Below are 20,651 nucleotides of genomic sequence, written 5' to 3'. Positions count from 1 at the left end.
TCCATACAACTTGGGTTTCATTCTCACAGCTTTGGGCTTCATTTGGGATCTTTGAATGCAACAACATTGTCAGAGAGAAGTCAGACAGGGCAAAAAACGCACGCTGCCAGGTGATCATAGGTGCACCATTTTTAAGCCTCCAAATAAAATTGTCTACAGATTGGACAAAAAGGAGAGAGCACATGAGTTATAAATTAAAACAGGCCTCCCTGACTTAACTAAAAGAGAGAAGAACTAAAGCCAAAGCCAGGGGAGAGAGAGGGAGTGTCAGTAATCCAGGTGAGCTGAATCTCCTTGATAACCCAACTCTGCCTTCCAGGCTCCTCTAGAGAGCAGAGGGTCATCACCTTCTGCACAAATATTTTGCTTTTCATTTTATGAGAAGGATGTTTCTTAGAAAGATGCTATCTGCGTCGTTTTTAATGGTTTATGTGCTGCAAATCACCATCTTAGTCCCACAGGTTTCAGGCTCTGGAATGTATTGTTATGGAAAGCACACGAGGCACCACCAAGTCTCATAGGGCTTCACTTTGATAATAAGAGACAAGAAGCAGCCAAGTACGCTGTCTCCTTTACACTTCTCTGCCGTGAGGAAAGTGATAATAACATGGTGTCTGTCAAGGAAGAGCCTAATAATTGTTGTCAGTCACCCGTCTGACAGGATTATGACTTTAGGACAGTTGTTTAAGGTGCTAAAGCGAGACACGAGGTCCGCAGAACAAGATAATTATAGTGATCGTATCAGTGAGTGCTCACATGCTTCATGTTGATTAAAGCCATGTTCCAGAAATTCCTGCGGAGAGGGGCATACTGTAATTTACTAGTATTGCATAAGAAGGAAACATGAGGGTTGCACTTATGTCTTCATGCCTAATTTCACATCGAGGTTTCTAATATCCTCCAACATTAATTCTCTTTGTTTTGATGTGCATGAGGTAGTCTGATCTTATCTTTAACTCTGACCTCTTGCCTTTTTGCAATCCTGCAGATTGTGGCCTTACGGGAACAGAATGCTCACATCCAGAGGAAAGTGGCGTCCGGAGATGGAGAGGACATACTGGAGGGTAGTGAAACTCAACAAAAGGTCCACAGCAAGGTGAGCTTCCTCAATAATGAACTGAAAATGTTTTGTTGGTTTGGTTAAAAGTGGAAATGGTAATCTTTACCTGACCAGCATTTGACACATTTTAAGGTGCAGGATGTGGTCGAGCACAGCTTGATGTCTAATTAAACAAAAATATAGCACATTTTATGTTGGCAGGGTAAAAACTTAGGTCCTGATTTATCGAATTCTTTTTATCTTCCTATATGTTGCTGAAAAAAGTCTATTTTATAATGCCCCTAGAAACAACACATTCATTTAATTAAAATAGCTAAATGCAAAAATTAGTTGTCTTCAGGCTAGTCACTACGAAACACTCTCAAACTTCAAACTAATAATAAAAGCCTATTTAGCGTCACATAAGCAATTGGCGGAAAAAAATCAATTCAGATTAAAGATGCTTAAACTAGATTGTATTTAAAGTCACTTCAGTTAACTAATATCTTAGAACAGGACTGAAATGAATGCTCTTTTAATCCTGAAATGACATAATAATTTTTACAACATCCTATATGGGTAGTTCTTAATTCTATCCACTCAAAATATTCACATAACTTGTCTTTTCAGCATTGATCTGGGCCATCATACAGTACATCAACCTAATGTGGTACTACTGTTTCCTCTGCTGTCGAAATTCTTAGTGTAACACAGACATATTTGCACATCTTATGAAAAGGTTTCGATTGTACATGTAGCTCCTCAGCCATTCTGAAGGTGACCGACGGTCGGGTGAAGACTCTTGCTGTGACCTCAGCCTCTCTCATTATGCAGGAGCACGCATGGGTCGGCATAGCTGAATATAAATTTGCTCCTGATTATTAATTTAAAGACTGAGGTGTAACTGCACCCACATGTAGTAGATTATACAAAACAGAGGCCAACACTGTTTTATGTCAGGAGCATCAGAGCCCATACAAACCAACCCCAAAGCACAAAACAGACCCTAGAAAATCCTTTTTACATGCAGACAGCAGCATCTACTACCCACAGAGGATACCTGGGTAGATCAATGGAAATGCTATTACTTGGCTGGTCTGTTGGAGGAGTGAGGTTGAGGGGGAGGGACGTCGACAGTAAGGAGAAGAAGAGTGTGGTGTGCAGATGGATGGGCTAATGAGGAGACAGCTCACTGTCTGCTCTGTTTTGTGAAGATAAAAGGAGTGAATATGATCAATTGTTTTTTTATTTGCAAAATAAATTGCATGTGTGTCTGAAACATATAATTCTCTTAGTAAGGTGACTGTAGACCTTTAGTGAGAGGGAGTGGGGGACACATGCCATCAAAGTGGAATGACAACTGTGATCTGCAGGAGGCACACACATGCACGTGTCACCTAGTTGTCATTAATGTGACAGGTGGGAAGAGGTCAGCAAGAGGGGAAGAGGGAAGTCAGAGGGAGTGAGGCTCTTGAAGTGCATATTGACCCATCGAGCTCTCAAACCTTTGACATGGATCTGGATCTGCCTGATAACCAGCTAATGCAATGTGACAGATGACGTCTGTTGCTTCATCATTTAAATTTTTCATTCGGTAAACATCCAACACTGGACTGGTTGGAAAAGCTTTTACTCTAGAGCTGGTCAGAATGGGAACACCAGGAACATTTCCTGTTATTAAAAATTAGAAATGTTTCCACATTATTTCAAGATAGTCACCCTAAATACTGATTTTATTGGGTCTTTTCCCATGTTTTCTTAACAACTTAAAACCCAACAACAACTTGTGGAACCATTTTGGCACCAGTCTACTAACTCTTCTGTATTTTTGATATCATATCATCCAAAATGTCTTATAGCCTTGTGTAAAAAAGGAAAAGGCTACTCTTAATTTTCTTCTTCTTCACTATTTTGTTGGTCGCAATTATTAACTGCATGATATGACTTAAACACATACTAAATAAAACATAAATAATAGCATTTTAGTCACATAATAAATGCTATTTGAAGGGCCGTTCACCCAAAAAAATAGTTTTTGATTCGTTTGCTTTATGTAGATGCACAGATTTGTCTAAACACACTATAAACTACCCTTAAAACTGCCCATTTAAACTCCCAGCCCTGATAATGCAGCTACAATAATGAGAGCCAGAGTTACATATTGTATCAGCTTGAACAGTTGAGACAGTTTAGAATAAAGCAGAGCTACATCCTTGAAGTTGGTCCTTTACTGTACAAGAGCAGCCGGATGCCAAAGTGCTGGTATTAAAATCATTGGTGTGATTTAGTGGGTGCTGTTCCCTGCTTGGGTGCATCATTGATCAAGAGCAGGAGGCTGAGAAGGCCAATTAGGTTTGTCCTCACAGATGGATGGCCGAGGACGGTCAGCTGGGCCTGATACAGCAGAAAGATGGAGAGAGATTAAGAATAAAGAGATCACTTTTCCTCAATCTTCACTTCCACCTGCTTTACAGCAATTATATTTGAATATAAAGCACAGACTATGTTATTTAAAAGTGGTATTCTGGCCTGTCAGAGTGAATGTGTTATTTATTTGTGATAATTAAGTTACTTTCTGATATATTAGTCTAGGCTCTAAGTCGCTGTAAGTTGCAATCATTAATCTACCTCACGCAGAGACCTGGGGAGATTCACACAGTGAAAACTCAGCAAAATCGGATCATATTCGTAATACTAGTGTCAAAGCAATTTCTCCAATGAAGTCTGAATTTATTCTCAGTCTTTGTCCCCATCCAAAATCAAAGCCAAAGCCTTGAGCTCCTGAAATTGAATTTATCACTGTTTATGTGTGTAACTCTCAAAAGGAGAAATACAGTAATATGTACAGTGGGTGCAAGAGGGATTTTTTAAGGCCCACTCTGCAGGAAACCAGGGCAAGACAATAAATCAGAAAAGACATATCTTTTTTATCGCTGTCATTTTCAATTTTATTTCAAATTTATTTTTCTACCCTGGGTTTATTATTTGAAACTTCTAAACATTCTAACTTTCAGTCCTCTTGAGGTTAAAACACTGGTGCTCTGAAATATAAAATGAATTAATTTCACATATATGTAATGATATATTTCTTTTATCTCACCAACATTAGAGAACATCAGAAAAAAATGGGATTACCTTTATACAGTTTCTACCCACTATAGTTGCTAGGAGCAAGATACCAGTTTCTCACTGAGCACAGTAGCTGTTTTCTCTCTAAATTATACACAACACATGCTTTTATCATGTAGTCTTTGATTGTTATGTAATTTATAAACTTTTGATTATTCCACATCGCCTGCTCCTTTTGCCCTATTATTCATAAAGATAATAGTTTGACATTTTGATTTGTTGGTTTCACTCAAAACTCAAATTGTTACTGAAATGAGTAAAACATAAAGTGAAAAAGGCAAAATATTGTGGCAACATCCCCAGAATAAGGATGATTGTGTGCTCCATCCCAGTTATATATCTTTGGTCAACATTTCCTTTCTTTTCTGGTCAGCTTTTCCTCCATATGAACCATTTTCGCAACCTCACCATCTCTGATGTCTAAGAATGTGTGATGTAGAGTTAAATTATTTATCAAATTCAAGCTGATGGTGCATTTGCCTCTTTGCTCATCTCTCCCCCAGCGTCTGTCCAATGGCTCCCTGGAGTCGGCCCACGATGCGAGCCAGGTGGTGGAGCTGCAAGACCTGCTGGAGAAGCAGAACTACGAGCTGGCCCAGATGAAGGAGCGCATGTCCTCCCTCTCCTCCCGGGTCTCCGAGGTGGAGCAGGAGCTGGAAACCGCACGCAAGGACCTCATCAAGTCAGAGGAGATGAACAACAAGTACCAGAGGGACATCAAAGAGGTTAAAGCACACAAACGCACACTGTGGATAGAAAGAAGCATGCACACACACATTTGGGAATAGCAGTTACACGAGAGACATCAAAGACAGCAAGCAATGGCCTAAAAAAAGCATATATTAGCATATAGTGTCACACTCTCCCGGTCCCTATGACTGTATGTATCACTCAAACACAAATACATGCACAGTCTATTCACTGCTTTTTCAAGTATAACATAAAAAAATGTCTACCTAAAACAATCACAGCAAATCCTACAAATATACAGTAGAGACAAGCTCCAGTTGTCCATATAAACATTTCTCAAGGACACACATTTACACTTGATGTTAAAAAAAAGCTCCAAGGAAAATAAGCATCTGTCTCTACATCTGCCACCGGTTGCTCCTTAAACACATTCAAGTGTCAATATGTGAAGTATAAAACCAGCCAGTTAAAATCCACTTTCCTGGAAAAAAAAAGGGAATGTTTCTGTCATAAATTGGCAATTAAGATTCCAATCATAGGCCCATTCAATATGTGTATGTGAGGGGAATGCCAGTGAAGTGGACTGGATATGAATATAAGCTGATCCCCCTACAGCCCTCAGCTGAAATTGCTATTGATTGTTAACGATGCAGGCAGAGGTGGTGATTGCAGACTGGCAAACACGGCCTTATCGGATAGACTGTGTGTTATTACACTGCGCTGCCTCCTCTGAGGGCAGCAGTTTATTCAGCTCTCCTGGTGACTGCTTCTTTTTTTTTTTTAACCACATGGGCTCGCATGGGTTTGTGTCTGCAGCAATTCCCCAAGCAGGAAATTAACTCTCAGAGCTTCAGAGATAATGTTGCTGTCACAAGAGGGAACCTTGTATCATAGAGGCAGTGTGAGATAGAAGATCAGAGCTGTGTGTTTCTCCTTTATGAGGCTTTATTGTTTGTCATATTTATTTGGTATTTCACTCCTGTGTAGATTATACTGTGGTCAGGACACAACTTTTTTTTTGTTAGCTTGTAGCTCTATTTGTCTTCACATTCCAGGTTCAGTAACTGTGTTAGAGCTTCTGGACATGTGATGAAAAACTGTAGCTGTAATTTTAGCTTCCATACTCATTACGAAAATGTTGTTCTAATAACATTCAGCTGCTGTGCTTGAGTTATATTTGACTACACACTGTTATGAGGACATTTTACACTGATGTAATAGACTTCTATATTAGTTACAGTTTGTGTCAGTCATGTTTCAGAATTAAATTATGCAGGGATATAATTCAATCCTGTGCAGATATTAAAAATTACACATGCAAAATACATTTGAGTTTAAAAACTGCCAAACTGAAGTTCTGCCAAACTTTCACATGACCAAAACAGCTGAAATTTAAGGGAGGGGGTGGCTTTGATAAGAACAGTATTAATCTTAATTGTTGATTTTCTGCTGTTCTCTAAATACTATTTTTGTGACTGTGTGCAGGCTATGTGTCAGAAGGAAGACATGGAGGAACGGATCGTCACGTTGGAGAAACGCTACCTGAGCGCCCAGCGAGAGTCCACCTCGGTTCACGACATCAATGACAAACTGGAGAACGAGTTGGCCAATAAAGAGGCATTCCTCAGACAGGTCTGTACAATCCATAAATCAGCTTTGACAGTTATACTTCTCTTTAAAAAACTTTGATTTCTTTCTTTGGGCCCAGGTGGTTGCTGAAATGAGAGCATTCCTGGCTGAAATACCCAACATTTGTTTGACAATATGACTGGATTCAGGGCAGAATCATGCTTGCAGCTGGTTGTCTAAGCTAGATAGCTACTGTCAGTTAACAGAGCCCTTCACAGCTGTTCCACAGAGGTTTGGAAATGTAAAAACCTCTTGACATTTTGTCAAATAAAATTAGGGGAATTTATTGTATTACCGGGGAAAGAATGGTTTTACTTTAAAAGTTCACTTTGAGCAGATGCACATGGCTCAAAGTCATCCTCATAATTGATGTAATGCTGTATGATCAAACAATGGTACAGATTTATTCTCTTTTGATGATTCTTTGAGATTCATTGCAGCCAATTAGATAAATTGCCTGGCCATAGAAGATTGAGTGACATTTTCACGAGTACAGGCTTAAACACCAGCTGAGCTCTGGAAGGATAAAATGAATGTCATACAAATATGAGCAGAATAAATCACACAGACACCACAAGACACACAAGCACCATTTAGCTTTGCTGTGAAGAAAGTAGCTGAGACACCGAGCAATTTTTCTGTTAAATTATCTTCAACAACATTTAATCTCTCAGTCTGCTTTTCCCTTCTGGCTTGTTACAACCAACCAGAAGAACCTAATCAAGGTGACGACAGGAACACTCTATAAAACATAAATGCATCCAAAAACCTTCTCAGAAATGAACCCTAAAGCCTTTGGGTTTCAACTCCTGCTACCACACACAAATATTCTTTCTCTCTCTGGCTGTGTAATGAGTTTACTTTCTGTTGTGCCAGCAGGCAAACCCCACCGATGTTTGAAGATGAGTTGCACAGGGGGTGTAGGCTTGGCCGATGACACAGAGGAATGGGGGAATGAGAATAAATGGCAAGCAAAAAATATGGATGAAAGGGCACCTAGGGAGGAAATCGCAACAAAGACGCACTGCCGCTCTTTCCCAGTGTCATTTAAAACATCAATGGGATGGTGATAGGGCTACAGACAGAAAATATCACTGACACACACAACACAACACAGCCCTGGCCCACTCCAGTCTAATTATTGCATATTGAGCTGCCAGGCCCGATGCTTTGGGGAGCGGAGCATCTGTCACTGATGGCAAAGGCTGCCAAGCCATCCCCAAAAGTCTTAAAACTGATCAGAGCCCCGAGCAAGGCAGGGAGAAAAGTATTAACACACAACCAGGAAATATAAGTCACTCATGGCGGTTTCGCTGCTAGGTTTGATTTCTGTCTTTATAATGGCAAGTACTGTATCTGAATGCCTAATCAGGACAATTACCGTTATCTGCTGACTAAAAGTTGCCACTGTCACTCTTGGCAAGTGCTATTCTGCCTCTGTTATGGTGCTGTTTTGAAGAAGGGTTGAGGCAAACAGCCAGAGCAAGTCCTCCTACTAAAAACAGATAGCTGTGATTTCTATTTTCTACTAGGTGATGATACTCTGCTTACATTCAAAAAGTGAAAATAATCTCAAATACTTGCATAGAGATTTACAAGACCTTTATGTTATATTCCACTTCATATACAGTCAGGACAAATGGGGACAAATCATTGAGACTTTAGTTGACAGTAAGTTGACAGAAGTGCTTGAATAACGGTTGAACAGCTTCAGAAACTCCCCCCTGCCCACACATCTGAACTGAGGGAGCTTCATCCATCAATTTCTGTTACTTTAAATCAGACATTCACGCCCACTTCAGGCAGTGATTGGTCAGGTGTGAGAAATGAGAAAGGAGCTGGACTTTAAACTTCTTTCAAGCTCCCTTTTTCAACTATTTCTGTCACTTTTGTAACAAATTGGTGCAACACACAAATACCTTCAAGGTGAGACTGTCTTATTCCCATATTTAATCCATTATCACCTATCGCCCTTTTACATGACAGTCAGATTTTCACCCTGCCTTTGTGTGTGGCCGTTCAAAACAACTATCAACACTTTTGCCTACTTTGTTTCACATAAAAAATATGCTGAAACAGTGAGGAGTAACAACTTCATGCTTTAACACAACTTTAATAGCACCTACGATTATACAGTTATCCAGGATACATTTGATTTAAGGTAACTAATAGCTTTACTGTTTAATATTTAAGAGCTTGGTCATAGATCAGCCTTTTTTCTTTGTATCTTGTAAATCCTAACTCCAAACCTAATGATTTCTGATGTGTGTGTTTATGTGCAGATGGAGGAGAAGAACAGGCAGCTACAGGAGAGGCTGGAGCTTGCAGAGCAGAAGCTCCAGCAGACCATGAGGAAGGCGGAGACGCTGCCGGAAGTGGAGGCTGAACTGGCCCAGAGGATAGCAGCCCTCACTAAGGTAGGAAGACGCACACTGTACTGTTGACACTGCACTGTTCCCACAGATGCCCTCCTCTCTAGATTTTTTTTCTGTACCTATGTGTAAGTGGTGTCATGTCATGACGTTTCAACATGTCCCTCTCCTCTTCCTCGGCCACGTAGTCTGACTCCAGCTCCTCTTCCTCCCCTGATGATTATCACTTTGTTATGGAAGCTAAACTCCAAGACATGAACTCCATTCTTAGGAAGGTAGTCCCTCAGGGCATCACAGCTACTGCCAACTCCTGTAGAGAGCAGATTTCATTCATTTATCTTATTAGTGTTTTGTGGCGAGTGTGTTTACTGGGATTCTGCTATGGCTGTTCTACCACCACGGGACAGCTGCATGGCACTTCTGGCTGGAGCTCATAACTTGGCAGTGCTGGAGCAGCTCTCTTCCTCTTTCATTCTGTCCTTTGGTGGCCTCGTTCTCCATCTTCTTCCTTGTCACTCTTTGTTTCAATCAGCTCTGTGTCCCGTTACGCTTGAAAACAATAGATCTCCATCTTTTAGTTTGGGGTAGAGGCTTTTGGCTTGTGTCGTCGCCACTGCTTTTTCTTTGTCAACCCCTCAGGCTGTCAGAAACACCAGATCATCGTGCCCTCTTTTGTCCTCTCTATGCTGTGTGATCCATCTGTAGGCGGAGGAGCGTCACGGAAGTATTGAGGAGCGAATGAGGCACTTGGAATGCCAGCTGGAGGAGAAGAACCAGGAGCTGCTACGGGTGAGTCACAGCGGAGGCGTTGTGCCAAGCTACGTTAACCAGGCAGCCACTCCTTCATGAGCATGACAGCTTGAGGCGACTGCGACTGATGTCTTATTTCCCACTGAGACTTGACCCAGTGTTTCACACACACACACACACACACTACTGATAAGTTGATTTGTAAAGTATTCATAAATGACAAAATCATTTGTAGCTCACTGAATAACTTTATATTAACATATTGATGAAATGATCTTCAAAGTCACATTTGATTCCAAGTAAGCTGTTGCATAAAGTCGTCCTTGCAGGATTAAAGTTGTGTTAAATCGAACCGAATTTAATTGAACTGAATTAAACATCATGATGAGAAATAATACTTTGTTGTTGTCGGGAGCGTATATCTCAGCAATTGATAAACACTGAGTGATCATTAAATAGGAAGAAGAATTTCATGTCTGATGTCTAAATTGGATTTAGAATCACACATATGATAACATTTGAAACATCAGCTTTGATATACATTGCTTATTGTACCAGGTGTTCATTCCTAGATATTCGTATAAAGCATATGTATGTCTATAAAGTTACATTTTTCCAACAAAAGTTGTTTGCATTTGCCAAAAGTAATTTGGTATATTTATACCTGAAACAGGCTGTTTGGAGGTATGGAGGCAAGCTTTTTAAATGTTATAAGCAACTGAATACCTAATTGAGAATTTAACTGAAATATTTGACTTTGGGAACCAGCTGTCTGAATTTATGTGGTTGGAATTCCCTCTGTAAAATTTCAAGTGGTGCAGATTTGACTTGACCTCTTTTTAGGAATTTATGTATAAAAAAAATAATGTGTCCGATAACTAAGAAATAGGTACAAATTGCTTTAATTAATTAGTCAAATTCTGGTCTAAAAAATTGGTCAGGTCAAAGCATCTGATTCACATTACTCAAACTGGATTGAAAAAAAGATGTTGAAACTATGAGGGATACCAGCTTCATGCTTACACAACTTTACAACAAAATGACACCTCTGACTGCAAAATCCCCCCAAGATTAGACAATTCTCCAGAATACCCTCCCTTTAAGTTAACCATCAGCTTTACTGCAAATATTTAAGGACTTGGCTGATAGATATATGACTTTGGAATACAACTCTTTAATCTTTCTCCTTTGTTATCCCTCCAGGCTCGACAGAGAGAAAAGATGAACGAGGAACACAACAAGCGACTCTCTGACACGGTGGACAGGCTCCTCACAGAGTCCAACGAGCGTCTTCAGCTCCACCTGAAGGAACGAATGGCAGCTCTAGAAGAGAAGGTTAAAGATGGCAGCATATCATATAATATCAGTCCTGTCCAATAAATGGTGGATTTTTTCCTAAAAACCCTTTTTTTCTCCTTGCAGAATGTGTTAATTCAAGACTCGGAAGGTTACAGGAAACAGTACGAGGACTCAATACATGAAAAGGTGGGTTGCCGAGATCAAGAAATTAACAGTTTAAAAAAAATCCATAATAAAGTACTTTTTAATAGAGAAATAATGAGGTTGGTTATTTTCATTAGTGTAATTTTTATTATAAAGCTCTGTTGTTGAATATTCAAAAGCTTCCCGCATGGGGAAGGATAATGAGATGCATTTCATGAGCAGTATAGAAAAAACTTGAAGGTATCGCTCTGTCAGTTAGTATTATTTGGCAGCATGGAAATTATCACTCCCACTGGCTTTCAACCACATCACTCCACAGTGTTGACATGCACCAATATGACTGTTGTATGATTTACTGCGATTATCATTTTTTTTGGGCATGTAAGATCACAGACGAGTTCTGTAAATGGCATCTTGTCAAACTCTTTTTTTCCAGACGCAGCTGGCAGAGGAGATAGATAAACTGAGATCAGAGCTCGACCAGTTTAGATTGAGGGCAGGCTCCCTCACAGAACCCACCCTGTCAAGGTATTTTGGCTCTGTGTGGCTATGCATGTGTTTGTTGGTCCATTAAGGTTTGATTTATCCATTTTCGCAGACTAATAATGTTTTTACATCCAACACCATACATGGCTCAAGACCACTAGACCCTCCAAATCTTATTGAGCTTATTGAATTGAATATTCATTGAGCTGCGCCCCTCCTTAAATATTGTTACTGAAACTGTCGATCTTATTGCTCTCACACCTTTCTTATTGCATCTTTCACCTAAAATTGTCAGTCATTTCTAACAAAATGGGTCCATGATTTCAGACAGAGGTAGGCAAAGCAGATATATAATCTCCAGCAAATGCTAACTAGCAGTTAAACTCCATTGGCTAGTTGAAAATGCTTTAAAAAAACAAGAATTTAGCAAAAGGGGTCTTAAATGTAAACATACCTACTTCCACACTGAGTTGAGACACAATGGAGCATTCTTTATATTTTTACAATTACATTTTTTTTCCTCTATTCTGATACAAAACTATTAACAATACATTTAGAAAACATTTTTACTTTATTATTTACTGTAGAGAGGGATGATTAAAATTGATTTCAGTTGGACTTTAAATATACACTCGGTGGCTACATACATAATGCTAAAAACATGAGGCTAAAGTTTTAAGTCCCAGGCACAAACTCAGCATCCCTATGAACTGATAATCCAATCTACGGATTCCAGTAGCTTTGGAAGTTGATATTTAATCTGTCACTGATGTAACAATTAATTTTCACTATTATTAGAAACACTGGTATCCCTGAACTCTCCATGTCTATTCTTGGATGTTTTCTAGCTTCCCTTTCATGTTGCATGAAGTTATAATATTACAGCACTGATGTGTTGACAGTAGCAGCTTTAATCTCCTCCATAGACAATTTGCAGCCATAGTGGTTTGCATAATAAGCCCTTTTCCTTCAAGAAGTACACACACATCATGATGCATGATGACTATTAGATATGCTTGAAGAGAGTAGGTACAAGATGTGTGTGGTTTACTGTCTGCATAACTGAACATTAACATTTTCTTTTATTTAAATTTTGTAATCTGTCTCTCTTTGGCAAAATCCCTGTTTATACGACAGAAGTGTTAAAGAGTAGTAAATCTTTAATGTGAGCCCGAGGAGATGTTGCTGTACACTTTACTAAATAAAGATCTTTCCCAGGTCTCATCTGGACACATCAGCCGAGCTTCGATTCTCGTTGGGATCTCTGGCTGAAACCCAGTCGGACCACTACCGCTCAGCCAAAGTCATCCGCCGGCCAAGAAGAGGTCGAGTTGGTCTGCGGGAAACCAAGGTGTGAGGCATAAAATCTGTTTGCCTGCCTTCGATCTTTCTATGCTTAGAATGAGGTTTTCTACTTTTATAACTGCTATTAGTATTGTTTTGTTAGGAACAACTCAGCTGTTCGATCACCTCTGGTTTTCAGTTTCAGCTCAGTTAGAATAGAAAATAGATTTTGGAGCAGCCATCAAGATAGAAATTGGTACACAGTAGAAATCTTCCTGAAGACCATGAGGCTGTAATGCAGCAGTGTGCTAAAATTCTCCAATGTGGCAATATAATTATATTTTCGGTAAGGATGCTAAAATCAGATTAACATATTGTCCTTTTGTTTCCTTGAGAATCCTTCAATTCTGTGTTATTATGAATATGTATTTTAAACAGATTTTTTTTCTGGGTTAGTGCAATTTTGGTGACCTGTGGCCAAAGAACAATGCCTGTCTCAGTGTAGCAGGGGGAAAAGTAGGTTCAATACATTGCGAATGCAGTAGGAGGAATGAATTATCAGCAGAGGAGTGTAAGTGGGCTTCAGTAATCAGATCAGCTCCTCTCATCTTTTTTAAGCTGTCTTTTCTTTATTCTTATTGGCCAGGAGGGTAAAAAAACAGCTTCTCCCAGGATAAAATTTGTCCAGGAAGTTCAAAGGCACTTTTAATACCATAAATGTTTTCATAACTTGTTGTCTTTATATGCCTATATTTTTCTTTACTGAGGTGATTAAGAAGGTTGCAGTCAGTTAATTAAAATGGATTATATTAACAAGCAGATAGATAGAGACCAATCCTGCAAATGTATACGTTTATTTAACCAGAAAAGGGCCTTACTGACCTTAAATATGTCTTTAACAAGATAGCAACACCACCTAAAATATAAAACGTAGATTTTACAAAATATACATATTTTTCCGGCCTAATCCTTTCATCTTCCTTATAATGACTTTAACTTTATGAACTATTAGTTAACTAGTCCGATGTTCATAGTCTGTCCTTCTCTCTATGTTTAGGCTAAGTCACTGGGGGAACATGAATGGCGTTCGCAGCAGCTCGGGGTTCTGGGAGGCCATCACTTCGAGAGCGACACAGAGATGTCAGACATCGACGATGATGACAGGGAAACATTGTTCAGCTCCATGGACCTCCTCTCACCCAGCGGCCACTCTGATGCACAAACCTTGGCCATGATGTTGCAAGAGCAGCTGGACGCCATCAACAAGGAGATTCGGTACCTGACGCACCCTGCAGTATAAACTGAATATAAAAGGCCACATTCCGAGACATATTGATCTGCTTCCTTTTACTTATTGTTTTTTTAATCCATTTTATTTCAAATCCAGTTAGCAGGTTGTTAAGATGATGTCCTGGAGACGTAGTCCTTTTTCAGATTCCATTTGCATTCATTTAGATGACTTAAAATGTTTCTGACTTAATGGTTAGATATGCTGCTTTTGAATGGGGTCATATTTGCAAAGTACACTCACCCCATTCTTAGCTTCTAAAAGTGATATTCCACCCCAAATATATCAAAATCAGTTTCTGTGTTAACAAATAACACCCTCAGTATGTTCCAGACATATTTACATACATAGGTCATTCTTAAAATATTCATTTTAGTGGGGCATCACTTAAAGGTATCAGTTTTCAGCATGCCTATGAATTGCTCTTCCTCACAATTCTGGTACAGACCGAATTTTTCGGGGAATGTGGTCTGCCTCTTGTTAATGTTGTAATAATCTTGTACTGATAAGTATTCATAACCTCAGGCACAAATACATCTTATTTCAAAGGATGTTAATGTGCCTTTTGGCCTTTGCTAATTCACATCCTCATCCATAGACACAGTTCTTCATTTCTTTTTGGAGGAGTTAATTCAAATCTGATGGCAGATAGTGATCATGAATCCTAGGAGTCAAGCTCTCAGCTAATTGCAAAGTTAGAACTTGGGTATGGTTACAACTAATGACCTGACTTTTATCCTTTTATCTCCTAATTTCTGTAATCCCCCTTATATTTTAGTTATTAAATAGGAAGTCCAGGAATATACCCCCATAGGTTAAATTGTGGAACAGTGATACTCATATCAAGCTATCCTTTTGGGTACTTAACACCAGATATGTATACCAGAGTCCATTATTATTCAAGTCAAGCTGAACACCTACGCTTATATAACCTTTTCGCTGCACATACTGTATCTCCAACTGACTTCTCCTCCTGTTCCCTCTCCACAGGCTGATACAGGAGGAGAAGGAGTCGACGGAGCTGCGGGCGGAAGAGATTGAGAACCGGGTGGCCAGCGTCAGCCTGGAAGGCCTCAACCTGGCCCGTATGCACCACCACGGAGCCTCCATCACTGCCTCAGCCACCGCTTCCTCCCTTGCGTCCTCCTCCCCACCCAGCGGACACTCCACCCCTAAACTTGACCCTCGAAGCCCCGCTCGTGACATGGAGCGGATGGGGGTCATGACACTGGTAAGCTATTTTACTGCTTACAAACAGATCGTCTGTCTCAGCACCAACCTGCCCGACACACACATTTTTCGCTTGGAGTCTAAATACAGCAGGTCACAGGAACCGTGCAACAACCCTCCAAAATAAGTAACACAACTGAGTTTCTAGTGTTTTCTTAACATTTAATAGATTTCAAATTTGAAGGATTTCTGAAAATGACAGTATTGTTTGAAAAAAGTGATGTTATTACAGAATTTTTCAGCATTTTATGATTTAATATTTGACTCGTGGGCATTAAGAGCTTTTTAATAAGGTCAGGTGAATTAGGTCATTAATGCATTTCATTAAAGAAATAGATTTAGAAAACATAGTGCCAAATACTGCATTTAGTTATTTAAGAAAAAGTTGAGTAATTAATCAAAAGGTTATTAACTCTTACAGCGCCACCATCAGGCCATTCAGTATACATTTAACCCCAAAACACAAAGTGTCTCATACAAGATCAAAATGGGAAAAATCTATAATGTCAACAGATTTTTATATTTAAAAATGGTGATGACACAGTGTCACAATGATTTTTTTAAAGACTAAACTTGTTTCTTAATGGATAATTTAACAGACTCTTGTCTTTAGTCCAGGACTAGTCTTAATCTATGTCTGAGAAACTGGACCAGTGAGAGCTACAAATGTGAGATATGACATGTTTTCCTATGAGACAGCCTATTCTGAGAGTCACTGATTCTCCCTGACTCTGATTCAGAGTCTGTCATGCGGCGAATGATGGACTGAAAAACCTGTAAGGCTGTGAGGGATTTACTGTGCTTGGATCATAGGGTATTTGATTAAAGTGTAAGCATCTGAGTACTTTCACATAAGCACATAAAGAAGTAGATGTGTAGAGAGATGTCTTCTCTGTAATATATTGCTCACCTCCTTGTACAAAGCGTATGTCCAAAGCCTCCTATGGGTGTGTTATGATGTAGTTGGTGGTTGTAGGTAGGTTACAGTATACTCACAGTCCAATAATGAACAAAACTTTGGTAGAAGGAGATAAAGAAGCAAACGGAATAACTGTTAGGCAGCCATTCTCTCAGGGAAGCATAAAGTGTCTGTGTTTGTTAGACTTGCACATTTTTGAAGGCTTGGCATGCAGAGAAAGTCGTGACAGAAACTGTCTTGCTCTGTCAGCGGTTATTATGGAACCCAGGTGTCAAAAGGATGGTTTATAGTTTCACCCAGAATAGACAATAATATTTTCTACCGCCCTCTCTCGCTCTATCTCTCTCGCAATGTTGACCTGAGGCTTAAACATTCCAGATGTGCCCATCAAGAGGATTTCCTGAACACTACAGTGCTAAAAATATTCATATATGCCCCCATAATCTGGTACAACAAAAGAGGAACATAATGTGAAAATGTCTCATTTGCTCAAGAGCTTTTAAGGGAATAAGGGTTTGATTTTATTGATTCATTAAATGTCCTGTTTATGCATCCTTCATCGTCCCTCAGTATTGATCTGTCAATTTGCTGGTATTGGACAAAGGCTCATGAGCATCTAATGGTTTATGATATTCAATGAGCCAATAGTCTTTCATTTATTACCAACATGGAATTGTTAATGTTTTTGTCCATGCTTTAGCTCATGGATATTGACAATGTTCTTTTCTTTTCTGAACAGCCCAGTGATCTGAGGAAACATAGGAGAAAGGTACACACAAATATGAAATGATTAGATTGCAATTTCACATACATTCAAGGTTCAATAATATGTTTGCTGTAATTACACCTAGATGAATAGGTGTCACATCTAACGTCCCTTCCCTTTGCCCTCGTCCCTCAGATAGCAGCGGTGGAAGAGGATGGCCGCGAGGACAAGGCCACCATAAAGTGTGAGACATCGCCCCCTGCAACGCCACGCACCGTCCGAATGACACACACACTGCCAGCCTCCTCGCACAATGATGCACGAGGGTAGGTGTCAGCTGTGCAAACACTGCTTCAAGGCAGAGATAATCCCATTGGTTTAGATTTGGTTTGCCTTGTTTGACTCCTGCTGAATTTTTAATGGCTACACTCTCATTAAGGCTACAGTTTATCAGTAAGGCAGTTTTTTTACGGGGGGTTTTGTTCAATTGTATGCGTTAATTAGTCTCAAAGCTTGTTTGTTTTGGGGGCGGGGGGTTAGGGTTTTGAGACTAATTAAACACCATTATTCAATCAGAAGGTTGGTGGTTTGATCCCCTACTCTTCCTGTCAAAATGTCAGAATGTCCTTAGGCAAGAAAAAAAAAACACTGCAAAGCAATTTAAGAATAACACAATATGTATATTTTATTTGCTCTCTTTTTTAATTTTTTCTGAGCTGCATCCTGGCAATGTGTTGCTTCTTTCCTCAACTTCGCTCTTAAAGCTGATATATTACTGTAAAGCCAATCTCCAAACCTCCATCTTATCTTATGTGCTTTGTGTATGTTGTGTCCACAGGATCGTGGCCTCTCTGGAGGCTGAGGCCAGCGCCCTGAGTAGTGTAGCCAGCAGCCAAGACTCCCTCCACAAGCAACCGAAGAAGAAAGGCATCAAATCCTCCATCGGGCGACTTTTCGGCAAGAAGGAGAAAGGCCGAATGGCACATATGGCACACAGACATGTCATGGTTGATCCACAAGGTTGGTGCTGCTCTGAAAAGCTTTGGGGGAAGGTTTTGAAAGCTGTATCTGATCAATATCTTATATATGAAATATCTGATTTGCCTATTTCTATTCAAAAATTCTACATTGACTTGTATTGACTTGACTGGTATTTTGTTTCTAACCAAAATGTTGTTTGTTGTTGGGGTAGAACAAGTTTATACAATGGGACACTAATACTCTACTGAAAGTCAGAGTGGTAATATTGCAACTACAAAACAAATCAAAATGCTACTTAATGTTATACACACACAGCTGAAAATGAAAAACTTCAAATGCATCGTATCAGTGGTGAATGACTGAAATGTTTTTAATACAAAAAAGATAATGATGGTCTAATAGCTATTTGTTTTATTAACACTGTGCAATAATTGTTCAAAATCCAAAGAATAAAGGTTGATTTTTGAATTTATTTCCCAGCCAAAAAGAGGTGATCACAGATAAAGTTCAGTTATTACCCTTTGTTCCCACCTCATGAAACAAAGCAAGGGGTTCAGAAACATAAAATGTTAATCAGAGGCAAATACAGACATTTCAAAAAAAAGTATTAGTTAATTTCAGATTATATTCACTGATATCTTGTGTTCCTCTTTCCAATTTCAGCCACCATGATGGACGCTGACATGGCAGGCCAGGAAATGGGTGTAGGCAAGCTGGGAACTCAGGCTGAGAAGGACCGCAGATTGAAAAAGAAGTAAGATTTCATCCAAGGGCCACCTCCCTTGTCGCCAAAACAGAAATTACAAATAGCCTCTTAGTTAGAATATTGACACACACAGTTAGGAAAGAGAAGCCACTTCATATATCTACTAGTGCACATGGCTTTATAAAGCATATGGTCATATTTAAAAGAAACCTTGTGTTTGGAAGTAATCTAGCTGTATGATTTAGACCTTTATCACAAACTATGTTCAGAATTTACACTCATATTACAGTATACAGTCTAATCTGACCTTTGGACAAAGACAGTGGCTGTAGCCTCCACATGCTGTGTTACCTTTAGCTTTCTCCCTTTATGAAAGCACAGCTCTACTGTATGTATAGTACATAAAACCATAATCCATGCTGAGAACAGGATCAATAGAAAGCAGAAGCTGGATCAGTATCAAGGAGCAGAGATCAGCCTCACTGTTTTCAGACAGAGAGCCAAAATCAAATTATTGATCCAGGCTGAAAAGCCAATTAATCTCACAAAGCTACTTTGTCAATTTGGAAGCTATAGATGTCTTTCCTAACGTTCCACCCATAGATTACACCCTGAGTCAGATCGGGTGTGTCCTGCCGACCAGGAAAAGGGGGAACCCCTTGCACATCAAATCTTTCAGCAGGAGTGTTGCAGAATGTATGTGTGTGTGTGTGTGCGTGCGTGCGTGCATTTGCCATGCCTCAGTGCCAAATGATGAATGTCATTTGCTCGAAGTGCACATCGAGTTGTCATGACGAATAACTTTGCCTCCCATGTAGTTGGTCAATAGAGAATATCGTTCGTTGTATGTTGACAAATGTGTTGTTTTTCTTCCACTGCACTGACTTCTTCATAGCAGTGTCGAGGATTAAGACCACACCACCACCTTGCATCTTGGTGCCTCCTCCACACTGCATGCCATTAAGCTGCCTGCACTATTTCCATTTCAGCATCTTGATTGATCAATGCCGCTGTGGTTCTCATTGTCGGTGTGGTTTTTATTTATTTATTTAATTTTTCTTCAAAAGGTTAACGACAAGTAACTGAATGTAGCTGAGCATTTGAATGTAAGGCCATGGAGAGGAGGGGAGGTGGGGAGGGTGGAGGGGGGGTCTTGCTGTGTTTCAATGCATTTCTCATCTTCTCTGCTGCACGAGATCTGGTCAAGACTGCATTGTAGAAGACAACATTTTTATTGACTGGTCTACAGATGCTCCCCGTTAACGAATGTCCTTCATCGTGAAATATGTGTGTGGGTGTGTGCGCGCATGTGTTTTTTGTTTAGAGCCGTACGGTTAATTGCCTATTAACTCATTAACATTTGTGTACTTTTGTCTCCCCGTCGCTCTCTCTTTCTCTCTTCTTTGCTCTCTGACTCTTTCCTCTCTTACCCTTCCTCTCCCTCTCATCATCCTTTGACTCTAACAAAGCGGGTAAGTTGTGAGGATGTATAACTGACCTCCTGGATATGACCATTGTCTCAGCCATATGCCCTGTCTGCCATCTCTCTTGTCTGTCCGCCATCCGTCCTCTCCTGAAAGACCAGTGCCAAAGCTGACGTCTCTTATCTATCTATTTATCTCTCTATACCTCATGGCTGTTAACGACGCCATTGCTTTCTTTCTTTTTTTCCATTTACCATCTGAAGACGTTTCTTCCCCCTTCTTACAGTTCAATGGCAGCTGCATCCATGGCTGGACAGAGAATGTGCCGCCGCTAAACTGGGGCCCAATTTTTATACCTGGAATGTCTTCCTCTCCTTATATGTGTCTTTTCTATCTATTTGTGTGGAATAACCAGCTGCAATATCTGGTTATGGGAATGTCAAATGTTATTTTTGTTTGTATGATTTGTCATAACTGTTTCCTTACTTCCCTTTCCCCAGCTATGTTCAGTGGATGTATTTCTCCATGCATTAGACCTGGCCTGAACATAAAACATGAGCTATCCCCATGTGCTG

General features: G+C 39.9%; 1 protein-coding gene across 4 annotated transcripts in view; it reads left to right on the top strand.

The window, feature by feature from the left end:
- ppfia2 (PTPRF interacting protein alpha 2) overlaps nt 1-20,651 on the top strand; it is a 140,510-nt gene that overhangs the window by 108,382 nt on the left and 11,477 nt on the right. For 3 of the 4 annotated variants that reach the window (XM_062443393.1, XM_062443396.1, XM_062443394.1), the window contains 15 exons: nt 989-1,096; nt 4,672-4,893; nt 6,344-6,490; nt 8,770-8,904; nt 9,565-9,648; nt 10,813-10,944; nt 11,032-11,094; nt 11,489-11,580; nt 12,757-12,889; nt 13,880-14,097; nt 15,101-15,341; nt 16,999-17,028; nt 17,161-17,291; nt 17,804-17,953; nt 18,608-18,700. In XM_062443393.1, coding sequence (XP_062299377.1) covers nt 989-1,096; nt 4,672-4,893; nt 6,344-6,490; nt 8,770-8,904; nt 9,565-9,648; nt 10,813-10,944; nt 11,032-11,094; nt 11,489-11,580; nt 12,757-12,889; nt 13,880-14,097; nt 15,101-15,341; nt 16,999-17,028; nt 17,161-17,291; nt 17,804-17,953; nt 18,608-18,700 — 1,979 coding nt within the window. Of the gene's footprint in view, nt 1-988; nt 1,097-4,671; nt 4,894-6,343; nt 6,491-8,769; nt 8,905-9,564; nt 9,649-10,812; nt 10,945-11,031; nt 11,095-11,488; nt 11,581-12,756; nt 12,890-13,879; nt 14,098-15,100; nt 15,342-16,998; nt 17,029-17,160; nt 17,292-17,803; nt 17,986-18,607; nt 18,701-20,651 lie in introns of all 4 variants that reach the window. The other variant, XM_062443392.1, reaches the window with a different exon arrangement.

This window comes from Scomber scombrus, chromosome 22 (genome assembly GCF_963691925.1).
Source record: "Scomber scombrus chromosome 22, fScoSco1.1, whole genome shotgun sequence".
Classification (NCBI taxonomy): Eukaryota; Metazoa; Chordata; class Actinopteri; order Scombriformes; family Scombridae; genus Scomber; species Scomber scombrus.
Note: the sequence above shows the minus strand (reverse complement) of the source record. Positions and strands in the feature narration are given on the sequence as shown.